The sequence below is a fragment of the Haliotis rufescens genome, unplaced genomic scaffold (genome assembly GCF_023055435.1).
Source record: "Haliotis rufescens isolate VD_foot unplaced genomic scaffold, xgHalRufe1.0.p SCAF_84, whole genome shotgun sequence".
Classification (NCBI taxonomy): domain Eukaryota; kingdom Metazoa; phylum Mollusca; class Gastropoda; order Lepetellida; family Haliotidae; genus Haliotis; species Haliotis rufescens.
Genome location: NW_025964377.1, coordinates 1,074,084 through 1,088,702, shown reverse-complemented (window position 1 = coordinate 1,088,702; position 14,619 = coordinate 1,074,084). Strand labels below are relative to the sequence as shown.

The 14,619-nt window shown below is 42.9% G+C and overlaps 2 protein-coding genes across 2 annotated transcripts; both read left to right on the top strand.

Moving 5' to 3' along the window:
• Positions 1–1,287: 1,287 nt before the first annotated feature.
• LOC124123921 lies at positions 1,288–4,781 on the top strand. The gene is made up of 3 exons (XM_046487125.2): positions 1,288–1,557; positions 2,908–3,052; positions 3,303–4,781. The coding sequence occupies exons 1-3, from the start codon at positions 1,330–1,332 to the stop codon at positions 4,760–4,762; spliced, it is 1,833 nt and encodes a 610-aa protein (XP_046343081.2). The 5' UTR covers positions 1,288–1,329; the 3' UTR covers positions 4,763–4,781.
• Positions 4,782–8,689: 3,908 nt separating this feature from the next.
• Positions 8,690–14,122, top strand: LOC125371592 (beta-porphyranase A-like). Its single transcript, XM_048390148.1, has 3 exons — positions 8,690–8,929; positions 11,766–11,910; positions 12,658–14,122. Exons 1-3 carry the CDS (start codon positions 8,690–8,692, stop codon positions 14,106–14,108), a joined length of 1,836 nt encoding a protein of 611 aa, XP_048246105.1. The 3' UTR covers positions 14,109–14,122.
• The last annotated feature ends 497 nt before the right edge of the window (positions 14,123–14,619 follow it).

Sequence of the window (14,619 nt, the reverse complement as noted above, 5' to 3'; positions counted from 1 at the left end):
GAAAAGAACAATGAAGAAAGAAGCGTTATTTCACGACACAAAAAATGTTCCGCCATGTCGTCATTTCTGGAGATTCGAACATGCGCTCGCAACTTGGTGACGTCGTATATTGGATGGGTAGAAGAAGGTTGGGGACGCAGATAAACGAGATGGTCGAACGATCGCATCCAAAAGCGGGAGAGATAGGACAATCGGTATTGGAAGAAATGGAAGAGGTAACTGACGTGCGAATTGTGAAAAATACCCAACTGTGCATAAAATGGACCTGTCCGACTTTGCCGAGGTCGGATTCTTTTGAGGGAGTCATCATTATTTAAATACGGGTAAATACCATCATCTTTAATGAGGCTGAGATCTCATAAATGCGCCCCTCGTGGTTTATTCTTCCTGCAGTGTTTTATTGTACGATAAACGTGTCGTTTATTTCTTAACGATAAGTGATAATTCACATACTCTCTCCATGTCAAACATATCTGGTTGAGAGTTCTGCGATCCCATCCACCTTTGATGTCATTACTGCTGTATGACACCTGAACACTGATATCTTTTTATGTGTCTGTCATTTTTAACTGTACGAAATTCAGTGAAACGTAGCTTTGCTGTCGTACATGTGCTTCTGTTTTGCAAGAAAAAAATTGGATATGTAAGTACATCATCTTTTAATAAAAATCATTACATCCCAACTTTACAGCAGCCTTTAATCAAGTTGGGCCCAGGCAAAAAGTATAGCATATAAGTGAGAGAATGAGAACGATGGCATTGCACTGTATGGTTTGTTGTTTAACGCCGCACTCAGCAATATTCCAGATAAATGACGGCAGTCTGTAAATAATCGAGTCTGGATTATGAACATCGATCCACGCAATTGGGATCGATGACATACATCAACCAAGTCAGCGAGCTTGACCACCCGATCCCGTTTGTCGCCTCTTACGACAAGCATAGTCGCCTTTTACGGCAAGCGTGGGTTGCTGAAGACGTATTCTACCCCGGATATTCACGGGAATACAGTATGACCCTCATGACATGACATTTTTATATCATGGTAATGATGTATTCATCACATCTTCTACAAGTGGGAACAAAGTAAGCATTAAACTTTCAGATTGCCAAATGCTTGACGTTTGAGTACTTCAGAAACGCAGAGAGGAACTCTCTTGAGTCTGACAGACATTTCCTTATCATTAACTTTGTTTACTCATATATCAAATATGTTTTCTCGGTCACCTGACAGCTGCCAAATATTCCTTTCACATGCAGATTACAGCTTTGATTCAAACATTTAAAAGTCCACGTTGGTTAACAGAAGGATGATAATTCCAGTGCAGGATGTTACCACTGGTTCTGTGCACCTTGCTGCTGTTGGGAACGGCGTTCTCTGACACAACCGTCACAATCTACAACGAGTGGCTCGCCCAGGGTGGACGTGTCCATTATGAAGTTCAAAGATGGAACAAAATTAATGGCCTCACGCAATTGAACCTTATTCCAAAGATTAAATCTATTGGAGCGGCTCCCGGTCGTTGGGTGAACAGAGACCTGAGTCTCTTTCCAAATGTACGTATGAAGTAAAACGCTTCTTTCATGAAGAAAAGATTTTAGGAATTGATATGATTCATCAATGATTTCAATATCTGAGTATGCCTGCAGAAACCATGCTTTGATGGGTATATTGTAAAGAGTCGTGTTCCAACAAACAGTGAATGAGACATCTGGAGTGTGTTGATTGATCTATCTGAATATCATTTCTCATACTTTCGTCTAGATGCCAGTTTTTAAATGCGTTCCTTTGCTGCAAATTTGCAAGGTCCCATGTTCATATAGATAGAACCAGTAGAATTCAATTGCTACCTAGTAGCACAAAGATTTAAAAAACGGAAACTCGCTCTGTGGGGCCACTTGGCCAAAATCCACATCAACTACCACCCTTGATCCGTAAAGCCTATACCTGGGCTCATTGAAACATGGTAACAGGTGCAATAACATATTAGGTCAGTCATGTTTTGGTTTGGTTTTGTTTTGTTTGTTGTTTAACGCCGCACTCAGCAATATTACAGCTATATGACGGCGGTCTGTTAATAATCGAGTCTGGAGCTGACAATCCAGTGATTACTATCATGAGCATCGATCCACGCAATCGGGATCAATGACATGCATTAACCAAGACAGTGAGACTGACCGCCCGATCCCTTTAGTCGCCTCTTACGACAAGCAGTGTCGCCTTTTGCAGCCTGCATGGGTTGCTGAAGACCTATACTACCCTGGATCTTCACAGGTCAGATCTGTCATGTATCACTGCACGACTATTTCAAAGTATAAATGTTTTGAAATAAAGAACTCTATATTTCTCACCAGAGGACATATAAAGTGAGTGGGTAGAGCATGGGGTGTTTTTCACAATGTTCATTTGAAAGAAAAGTTATGCAAGGAATACACTTAAACACAAATGATGAATCACAGGACTATGGGTTAGGTGATGGAACATGTTCTTGCATAGTCATACAATCGATGTAGGTATTTTTAGAATAGAAACATAAATAACTATTTGGTGTTGAGCTGTGTCTGCAAAGTCTGATAGTCTTACATAAAGCACATATAGCACAAACGAGTTCTATCAAAAGTATCAAATAAGGTATGTTTGAATCTTCATCAAGGTGGTATACTTGTATTGTTCAATATTACATATGCAGGTTAGTACTGCAGTTCAGCTACCTATATGTATCACAAAATGATACTCTATTTGTTAATCTCATAATGAATATCCTTTTTAAATAAATGTTTGTTGCGACAATACTGTCGTTGAAAAAATTATGTTCCTTTAATCCTAACACAGACGTTATGCAAGTATTTCTTCTTCCTCATTAAAAAAACTTGCACATCCATACAATCTTATTTTGTTTTATTCAGTGGCCGCAAAGCCAGAGTCACCATGGTTACCCAGACCCTACCTATCTCCAGGACCATGCACTCCAGTCAAAGACATGGAATTGGTATATGCAACAATTGAAAGAATATGGGAACAACATTGACAACATGGTCTGGAACATAGAAGGTATCATTAAGTCATAAGTTACAAGAAGATGTAAAAAGAGCACTGTAGCTTTTTTAAAGTTACCTGATGACCAAAAAAGATGTCGAATCCGATTTCGCTCCTCATAACCCTGTCACCAAAATACCTACAATCTGTTATTCCCCCAAACAGTGTTAAATGTCTACACCTTCATCTATCCACACACATACTAGTCAAACATGGAGGAGTATGTTTGAGTTATTATCTTATTGTTTATGTTCCTCCTTTACAGGTCAGCACTGGCCCAGCTGGATAGATAAGTCTCATCATCAAGGTAAATTCCCCAACAACGTTGACGCTGCATCAGAATTTGTGTCGCTGATGGTTCAGAGTGCCAAGGACTACTCAGGCGGGCGACTTCCCTACATGTTTGAAGTCATCAATGAACCTGATTGGATTGAAAAGATAATTGACCCACAAACGAATGTAGATTTCCACAGGGCCGTCGCCGACAAGCTGAAGTCAAGATTTGGAATGAAAATTGCGGGACCATCGTACACTAGCATGGCCTTACGACGAGCAGATGAAAATAACTTCGCCTTCTGGAAGAAAACTGCTAAGTTTCTGGACATGTCTCTTGATCACTTGGACTTTTTCTCTTTCCACTCCTACAACTATCTGCGTATATCGGGTGGAAGTCACAGTTACTTTGGCATCAACGAGGCTCGTCTGTTTGCTTCTATTGACATGGTGGAGAATTACTCTCATCAAAAGAAAGGAAAAAATGTTCAGTTAGTTAACACTGAATTTGGATTAGGTAACATGTTCGGAGTTGACCCCGATTTTGAAAATGGACTGACAGACTTTCAAACCGTTTATCAACCAAACGGCTTCATGTTTTCGTTCCTTAACATGAGAGAGTTTATCGACCGAGTTACAATCTTTTTCCTCTCAAACGAGCAATACCCGGGTCATACTTCCCTTCGTTATTCCTTATTTACCATGGATGGTCATCCCCTTGAAACGACCAAATTCTTCCTGTTTTGGAAAAACTTTGTTTATGATCAAAGGTTTCTCCGAGTTCAAAGTGAATACAATGGACAGGAGCGAATAGTTGCACCACTTGCCCTTGCAAACCCTCACACTAAAGAGATGGTAGTTCTTCTGCACAACTATGGCAGCAAATTTGAGAATGTAAAACTTGATTTTCCAAACAGTTGGATCAACCCCTCTACGGGTGTAGAAACATGCGTTCTGTTCGCAAATGATAAACCAACTATGAATGCTGATTACCATTTCGACAGGTCCAAGCTTCATGGCACCGTTGGTCTCCCCGGATCCTCAACCTGCTTCTACAAGTTTAAAACCAACTACAACTTTAACGGAATAAGCACGTACAACGAGATCACATACTATGGCAAGGACATGCTCATCCCCATCAGCAACGGACATGCGCAGACCACCATCCATCTTCCCAGCTCTGGCTACCATACATCTTATCTTAGAGTGGGAGCTAGCCGAGACAAGAATGCCAATGCAAAACCTCGTAGTGTTGTTTTCAATGGCCACGCGCTGTCTACAAGCTACATGCTGTTTGATGCTATGAAGACGGAAGGGCAAACAAAATGGAACGTGTGGGTGTTCATGGTCCCTGCATCACAGATGAAAACAACAAACACCGTCAGCATGACCTTTGATGGGAACGGTGGCCACGTGACATCCGTCGCACTTGTTGCTGGAAAACTTCAGTAGATAAAATTCCCCTAACAAATATTTTGTTTGTTTTGATTCAAATCACATATGAGGTATGATATGCAAGGAGCAGGTGATAGGTTGTTAGAGGAAACAAATAAGTATGTTAGTGGGGTGAAAGATACAATATACTGAAGCCATCAGGAATAGATTTATCATAAAATGGTTAGTGTTATTGCTATGATAAACAAATCCAATAAACTTGGTATTTCGATCAGATAGACATGACAATTAAGCCACTTGGCAGGTCGTCCTTTTAGTAAGCTCTGTACAACGATGTGGTGTCTTCTGGCTTACAAAAGTGCATTCCCTGGGCCATTAGATAGCGGTTTCCCGATGTGTGAGTGATTATGCCAACAAACTTGGTCGAAATATGGCAACTTGGTTGACACTATTTCATAAATAAGGCGCTCGCATAATACATTTGCTTCCCAAACATATGAGAATATTCAGCTGATAAGAAACAGATGATTGGCCCTGATAGGTGATTAGCAACTGACAGTGGAAGCCAACACTAATGTGATCATAGATAAGTAATATACTCTGAATTTTTGAATGGCATTTAGAAGTGTTGCACATAAGGAAGAGAATATATGGATGGATACTTCTTTATTTTGAAGAAAACAACGTTTCGGACTATATGCTTACTCCTTCATCAGGAATGCCATGAGGCAGAGAGCATATCTATGTACATGTAAGGACAACAAAATTAATAATATAACAAAGGGTGAAAAAAAACCAAAGGGTACAGAGTCCGGTTTCACAGTGTGGAAGGACGTAGCTCAGTCTGTTACCTGTCGGGTTGACGATGCAAATGTCGCTAGTTCGCGTCCGACGAGGTCTCACAAAAAGTGGTTGTTGTCTTTGAGACACGTGACCTGCGGCAAACACGAGAAGATTCTGTATTCTGAAGGTGCTCTGAAGATGGTGGCATCATCATCATTGTTGGGTGATCGGGGCTAGGCATATAGGTAAGAATATATTGGCCTACTGTCTGTATAATGCGGACACAATTGTTTCCAATTTGAAACACTGCTTGATTTCAGAATAGATGGTATACATCTTGCCTAGAACACTTTTGCGTATGAGTTCAACGCCGCCTTTAACAGTATTCCAATGTGGGAGCCCGAAGTGATGCAGGTCTCGGACGTTTTCATCTTTGGTGGGTATTGTGCACTGCAAACCTAGAAAAATAATCGGGGTGACCCGGGATTCAAACCCACCATCATGTCCTTGTCCAAGGGACATAACTCTGCACAGCGAATTGAGGCGACTGGGCCAACCGTACCCCCTCCTATTTAAGCTATTTTTATAACTGTATCGTATATTTCGTAAGAGTTCCTTTAAGAACTAATGTCATGCTTATTACCTGTACTACATATATATTAGGGTACACATATTTTAACGTTTTCGTCTTAATTTGAACGTAATGTACTGTGGCCTTTTTACATATTTGTTAAAGTAATGGGAACGAATAGGGTGTTGTTTCACTTCTTTTCAGTAGTATTTATGTATTAAATTCCAAAACTGAGTACTTCCATTATCGGTATTATTACACAAACACACACCCACCTTCTACATGTACCGAATACGTGATAGCATGTGAGTTACACATTTTGACATACAAGGTGTAGCTGTTGTCACGACTTGTTTCCGTCTTAAATTGAACGTAATGTACTGTGGGCCTTTTTACATGTTTAATAAAGTAATGTCGACGAATAGGGTGTTGTTTAACTTCTCTTGAGTAGTATTTATATATTGAATTCCAAAAAGGAGTACTTCCATTGGCGGTATTATTACACACACACACACACACACACACACACACACACACACACACACACACACACACACACACACACACACACACACACACACACACACACACCCCCCCCTTCTACATGTACCGAATATTTGATAGCATGTGAGTTGCATGCAGAGTTACACATATTGACATACAAGGTGTAGCTGTTGTCACGACTTGTCAGTCTTTTCAGGGTTCACAGATAAGCTTCGTGTGCCCTTATCAAGAAGATACGAATAAACCACACGGCAGGGCACGTGTCCATGGTCCCCACTCAACTCAGCTTCATCATAAATACAGATATAGACTCCGACTTTGAGCCTTTTCGTTAGTGCCTATTTCATGCCGTAAGTGTCAGACCCGTGAAGATCCGGGGTAGAGTAGGTCTTCAGCAACCCAGCTTGCCGTAAAAGGTGACTATGCTTGTCGTAAAAGGCGACTAACGGGATCGGGTGGTCAGGTTCGCTGACTTGGTTGATGCATGTCATCGATCCGAATTGCGTGGATGGATGCTCATGATATCAATCACTGGATTGTCTGGTCCAGACTCAATTATTTACAGACCACCGTCATATAGCTGTAATATTGCTGAGTGCGGCGTTAAACAACAAACCAACCAACCAACCAGAAGTGCTATCCGAAATGGACGGCAATTTCTAATTTTGCTTAACCTGCCGACTTCTCAAGAACTGCCAAGGATGACCTGAATCGTTGCTTATGCCACCATCCGATAGTGTTGTCTGTTTATGTAATCGATTGGAGACAAACTTGATGGGGAGAAGTAATATTTAACTATTCACAAAAACTATGAAGTCATATTTTCATATTCTAGCCTGCTTACTATCCAAAGGACGTTTTTAGTTACCCGTGAAGATAGGGGGTAGAATTGGTCTTCAACAACCCATGCTTGCCATAAAAGGCGACTATGCTTAGATCAATGCTCATGATGTCAGACCGCCGTCATATAGCTGAAATATTGTTGAGTGCTGCGTTAAACAACAAACAAACAAAGTTATCCAATTACATAGGTTGAAAATCAAGGATGGTCTATCTCTCATGAGCAGAAAAGATAACCTGAAGGTGTCTAGTCATTATTAAACATATGAAGGGGTACCACATGGATATGCATTTTCCTCTAAGATCAGTAATTCAAGAAACATAATCATGTGTTTGTTTATTTGTTTGTTTATTTATTTGTTTTATTTGTTTCTTTGTTTGTTTGTGTAACGACGCATGGCGGTCTGTACATATTCGAGTCTGGATACATATTGTGAGCACCGATTCACGCCCTCAGGGAACGATGACACGCGATCAACCTTGTGATAAACGGGCCTGACCTCTCGGTCCATTAAGTCACCCCTTACGAGCAGGATACACATGTAAGTTCATAGGTTTGTATAGGGCACGGGCGGCCCAGTCGTCCAAGGCGCCGCGATTCGCTGTGCAGAGTTGCGTCCCTTGGGCACGCCAGAAACCTATGATTGTGGGTTCGAATCCCGGTTCGCCCCGATTTTGTTTCTAGGTTGGTCAGCACTATAGCCGTGCTCGTGGGTTTAACCGAAGTGGTAAACGTCTGAGACCTGCATCATTTCGGGTTTTCCTCCCACATATAGCTGACACGCCGTGATATAACTGGAATACTGTTAAAAGCGGCGTTAAACCCAACTCACTCACAGTCACTCACTCTCTATATGGATGTCTAATATGGTAAACAAAATGAAGATTATCTTGTCATCTAACTTTTACAGCAATATCTTTTCTCAACCAATCCGAGTCATTATAAAAGGGTCGCGGTCGGGTAGCCTAGTGGTTAAAGCGTTCGCTCGTTACGCCGAAGACCCAAGTGCGATTCCCGACATGGGTACAATGTGTGAAGCCCATTTCTGGTGTCCCCGCCGTGATATTGCTGGAATATTGCTAAAAGTGGCGTAAAACCATACTCACTCACTCACTCACTCATTATAATGGGTCAAACAAGCTGCATGTTATCTCAGTGGCATAAAACAACTTGCAATCCGTGATAACATTTAACCATGTGTTGGGACAGGCTAACATGTGGTCGTTTTCACATAAATATTGCAGTATATAAATAGGTCTGATATAGAACTATTAGAATTCTGACAATGTTATCCCCGGGACTGGCAGTGTACATCCTGTTGCTGGGACACACCGTCCTTTCCGACACCACTGTCACCATCTACAACCAATGGCTTTCCCAGGGCGGACGAGTTCATTACGAATCTGACAGATGGAACAAGCATAATGGGCTGGACCGACTCAATCTGATCTCCCATTGTAAGTCTCTTGGAACTCCATCTGGACGTTGGCTGAACAGAGATCTGAATGACCATTTATTTGAAAATGTAAGTGCATCCATCCGACAAGCTTCAGTAATTATATTAGACTACTACGTGTTACCAGTGTGTGTGTGTGTGTGTGTGAGTGTGTGTGAGTGTGTGTGAGTGTGAGTGTGTGTGCGTGCGCGCGTGTGTGTGTGCGTGTGTGCGTGCGTGCGTGCGTGTGTGTGTGCGTGCGTGTGTGTGTGCATGCGTGCGTGTGTGTGCGTGTGTGAGTGTGTGTGCGTGCGTGTGTGCGTGTGAGTGTGTGTGCGTGCGCGCGTGTGTGTGTGCGTGTGTGCGCGTGTGTGTGTGCGTGCGTGTGTGTGTGCGTGTGAGTGTGTGCGTGTAAGTGTGTGTGCGTGCGCGCGTGTGTGCGTGCGTGCGTGCGTGTGTGAGTGTGTGTGTGCGTGCGCGTGTGCGTGTGAGTGTGTGCGTGCGTGCGTGCGTGCGTGTATGAGTGTGTGCGTGCGTGTGTGTGCATGCGTGCGTGTGTGTGCATGTGAGTGTGTGTGTGCGTGTGTGTGTGTGGTATGACTAGTGTTGGTCATATTATTAGTTGTGGTGTCTTTAGATGCCGTATACGGTGTCATGTTAGCAGGAAAATATTGGGCGTGGCGTGAGCCCTGCTCGATATTGTTGAAGTACTATAGCTAAAATGGATAGAAGTATCATACAAATGTGTGTGTGTGTGTGTGAGTGTGTGTGAGTGTGTGCGTGTGAGTGTGTGTGCGTGCGCGCGTGTGTGTGTGCGTGCGTGCGTGTGTTTGTGTGCATGCGTGCGTGTGTGTGCGTGTGTGCGTGTGCGCGTGAGTGTGTGCGTGTGTGAGTGTGAGTGTGCGTGCGTGCGTGTGTGAATGAGAGTGTGTGTGCGTGCGTGCGTGCGTGTGTGAGTGTGTGCGTGTGTGTGTGCGTGCGTGCGTGTGTGAGTGTGTGTGTGCGTGCGCGTGTGTGTGTGCGTGTGAGTGTGTGCGTGCGTGTGTGAGTGTGTGCGTGCGTGTGTGTGCATGCGTGCGTGTGTGTGCATGTGAGTATGTGTGTGTGTGTGGTATGACTAGTGTTGGTCATATTATTAGTTGTGGTGTCTTTAGATGCCGTATACGGTGTCATGTTAAGTTAGCAGGAAAATATTGGGCGTGGCGTGAGCCCTGCTCGATATTGTTGAAGTACTATAGCTAAAATGGATAGAAGTATCATACAAATGCCCGCATGTTAACAGAAATCTACGGGCCACTGAAACTTGATAGCTGTCCGCTTTCCCTAAACGACGGGCTGCTATCTATTCCATTGCTATGTGACGTCATTGGCGTCACGTTTCTTGTTTGTGACGTCATCATACAGTATATTCTATGACGATGCTATTTGTAAGTCGGTGACCTTTTTTTTTTTAATAATAAAGTCACGAACGTGGTTTCTTTAATAAAAAATGTCTTTGCTCATCACAATTAATGATATTGTGGATTGGATTTTTTATTTTTACTGACGGTTTACGGGCTCATGTGGGGGTCAGTAGTGCTGCTCTCTGATTAGTTAATCTCGCTTTGAGGCATAATAAAGTTGCAGGTGATGTCTCTATCTTTGACAATATCGACCTTCGTCAGATATTCAAATATCGGCCAGCTACACAACCTTAAAATTATTATGGATGCTGTCGAATCGTATACTAAATAATGGGCAAAAAGAGTACAGGATCCGGTTAATATCTTTGAGTGAGTGAGTGAGTATGGTTTTACGCCGCTATTAGTAATATTCCAGCAACATCACGTCGAACCCGGATCTTCGGTGTGACGAGCGAACGCTTTAACCACTTGGCTACCCGACCGCCCCTAATATCTTTGGGTGTAGGTTAAGTATGTGTGCCATGTTGTCATTGGTAGAATGCACACACTGAAACAGAATATACATTACTGGAACTCACCACTATCAAGGCCTAAAATTACATAATCATTATAAATAAGCAGAACAGATTAATGGGGGGGGGGGGGGGGGGGGGGGGGGGGTTGATAACAGAACTTGTTAAGACCAGTGTAAAGACAACTGTGAGGGAGACATGTGCCCAAACTGCGTCGGTACTATCAACTTTAGTTGAATCTAAAAAATCTGAAGACATGTAGACATTAATTCTTCTTTGATGTGGGTCCATGCAGGTAGCAAAAGTACCCCATGGACCCTACCGTGGTGATCTATAGCCTGTTTTTATATTGCCGATGTGAAATTAAACTTTAACTCACTCACTCACTCTTCTTTTATGTAGGATTCCAAAACTCCATGAAGTTCGTATCGCGGTGTTCATAGTGGTCTCATTTACCACATAGACATGTAGGGCGGTCGGGTAGCCTAGTGGTTAAAGCGTTCGCTCGTCACGCCGAAGACCCGGGTTCGATTCCCGACATGGGTATAATGCCCATTTCTGGTGTCCCCCGCCGTGATATTGCTGGAATAATGCTAAAAGCGGCGTAAAACCATACTCACTCACTCACTCACTCACTCACATAGACATAGGTACATGAATAGCAATGCATTGTCAGCAAGAATGTGTAAAAACAAATGTCCTGTAGACTCTTATCTGTGCAATCTTAAAGCCCTTTCAAGTGTCCTGACCGACTTCCAAAAGCAATCTTGGGGCTGTTCCGATTGTTAGTGGTTGTCAAAATGAACAACGTATGCCGACTTCGCCGATAAATTTGGATTTATTTGATTTGATTTATTAGATTTGGAGTCTAAAATTGTATCTTGCGAGAAAGAAAATGCTTATCAGTTGTGAAATTGCACGTGCGATGTGTGAAAGACAAAATCAATGTTAAATATTAAATATTGTAAATTAAGGACTTTTAAGAACTTTATTTACTTTCACGTTAACTAGTGGTCCGAGAATCCAAGTCACCATGGCTACCCAAATCCGAACTACGCCCAGGACCATGCATTGCAATCAAAGATATGGAAAACATACATGGGCCAACGGAATGGGTACGGCAGTGATATTGATAACTTGGTCTGGGAAATTAGTGGTAAGTTGGAAACTTAATCGGCACATTAGTCATGTTTTTGTTTGTATCCATCATATTAGGGGCGTGGTTGTCTGCAAGTAGATGACATACATTAACTTGCTTCCTTGCAGGTTTTGGCCATCCTGATATGTGAAGTACCAATGTATTTGAAGCCAAGGCTGCTTCGAAAAAATATTTGTTCTCAGTATTATCGATATACCTTAATATGTCACAGGTCGTAGATGTTTACTCTTGTGGTTGACAAACTAAAAGCATATATCAATGATTGTTTCACACACAAGCAAACTAAAAAGAAGTTTTGTCTACCATTTAAAACAAAACACAACCCATCTCAATCATTGGAAACAAATCATTATATTTTTCTAACCCAATAACAAAGTCTGATACTACTGATAGGTATGGACCCGTTAAGATTCCGGGGTAGAATAGGTCTTCAGCAACCCATGTTTGCCGTAAAAGGTGACTATGCTTGTCGTAAAAGGCGACTAACGGGATCGGGTGTTAGGCTAGCTGACTTGGTTGATGCATGTCATCGATCCCAATTGCGTGGATCGATGCTCATGATGTTAATCACTGGGTTGTCTTGTCCAGACTCGATTATTACCAGACCGCCGTCATATAGCGGGAATATTGCCGAGTGCGGCGTTAAACAGCAAACCAACCAACCAACTGATGGGTATTAATATAAGACAAATGAAACAAATATAGCAAATCTTAACAATGTTGTTGGACTAATGTTTCAATAAGGTACGCACTGGCCGAAATGGATGGACACGTCTCAACACCAAGGGCAGTTCCCCAACAACCTTGACGCTGCAGCAGAGTTTGTGTCGCTAATGGTTCAGAGTGCCAAGGACTACACAGGTGGCCACATCCCCCATATATTTGAAGTCATCAACGAACCCAACGCTCACTGGCAGTTCCTGTCTGACCAGACTGTTGTTGACTTCCATCGAATTGTCGCCCAGAAGCTGAAGTCACGCTTTGGAATGAAGGTTGGTGGGCCCACATATTCTGGATACAGCCTGGAAATGGGCGATATGGACAATTTCCGCTTGTGGAAGAAAGCAGCCGGATTTCTAGACATGTCTTTGGATCATTTGGACTTCTTTTCCTTCCATGCCTACAATGATCTGCGTGTTTCGGATGGTAATCACCGCTTCACCGGGTTCAACGAAGCCCGACTAGTTGCTGCTATTGATATGATAGAAAATTATTCACATATCAAGAAGGGTAAAAACGTTCCTATCATCATCAGTGAGTTTGGAAGGGATCGAGTTATGGGAATGGATCAGTGGTCCCCTAATGGTTTGATAGACTTTGCAACTATATACCAACCCAACGGTCATATGTTCACCTACCTTAACCTCAGAGAGTTTATAGACAGGGCCATTGTATTTATGTTGTCCAATGAACAATACCCCGGCCACACCAGCCTCAACTGGTCCTTGTTTACAGGGAATGGTCAAGAGACTCAAATGACCAAATTCTTCAAGTTCTGGAAATATTTGTATAATAATCAGAAGTTCCTTAGGGTAACCAGCGAATACTCCGGATGGGAGAGGTTAGTTGCCTGTCTGGCTCTAGCGGACCCAAACAACAAAGAGATGTCGATTCTTCTCCACAACTACGGCACCTCAACACAGAATGTCAAGCTGGACTTTAAGAACGGGTGGATAAATCCTACCTCTGGCGAATCGACGTGTATTCAGTACGAGAACGGTAACCCTGCAATGCACTCAAACATACACTTTTCCACCAGCGGCAAGGTTAGTCTCCCTGGGGAGTCTACCTGCTTATACAAGTTTAAAACAAGCTACAACTTTGGAAGCGTGCGTACCAACAACGAAAACACCTACTACGGTAAGGAGATGATAATCCCCATCAGCAACGGCCATGCTGAGACTACCATCAGTGTGCCAAGCTCTGGCTACAATTCCGCGTTGTTGAGAGTTGGAGTGAGTCGGACCAAGAACACCAATGGCAAACCCCTCAGCATCATGTTCAACGGGTACAAGCTGCCATCCACATTCATGCTGTATGACGCTGATAAAGACGAAGCTAAGACACAATGGCAGATGTGGGAATTCTGGGTACCCGAAGGTCATGTCCGGTCATCAAACACCGTTGCCATGACATTTGCAGGTAATGGAGGTCACGTGACGTCTGTGGCGTTGGTTGCAGGCAAACTTCAATAAACCAATTGACATTACCAAGTGTCTTGTGTAATGTGACAGAGGTGAGGTGAGATGAAAAGAGACTTTACGTCGCGTTCAAGATTATTACACTTATATAGCGTGCATGCAAGCGTGTGTGTGTGTGTGTGTAATGTGGGTGAAGTGGCAGTGCGGCGGGGGTGGGGGGTGGGGGAGGGGGTGGGGGTTGCAGCTTGTCTTAACTCAGACTCGTGTCGTTTATGTAGTGCAAGCCTACTGGAATACCATGCTGCAGTTAATATGGATACCCAACTCAGACACAGTATACTGACCAGCCTTTATTTCAACCCTTTGTGCCGACTGCCAGACAGGGTAATATGGAGCATTTATACCCCCAGCTGAAGCGGGGATCAGTGATAATTTTGCTCGGCAACGTTAGGGATTTTTTGGAAACTACTTAAAGTATGCCTCATCCACTCAGACTCTATCTGATCGAGTTGGGGTATAACAAGTATTTATGACCCAGGAGGGCAAACAAATCGCTGGTTGGTTG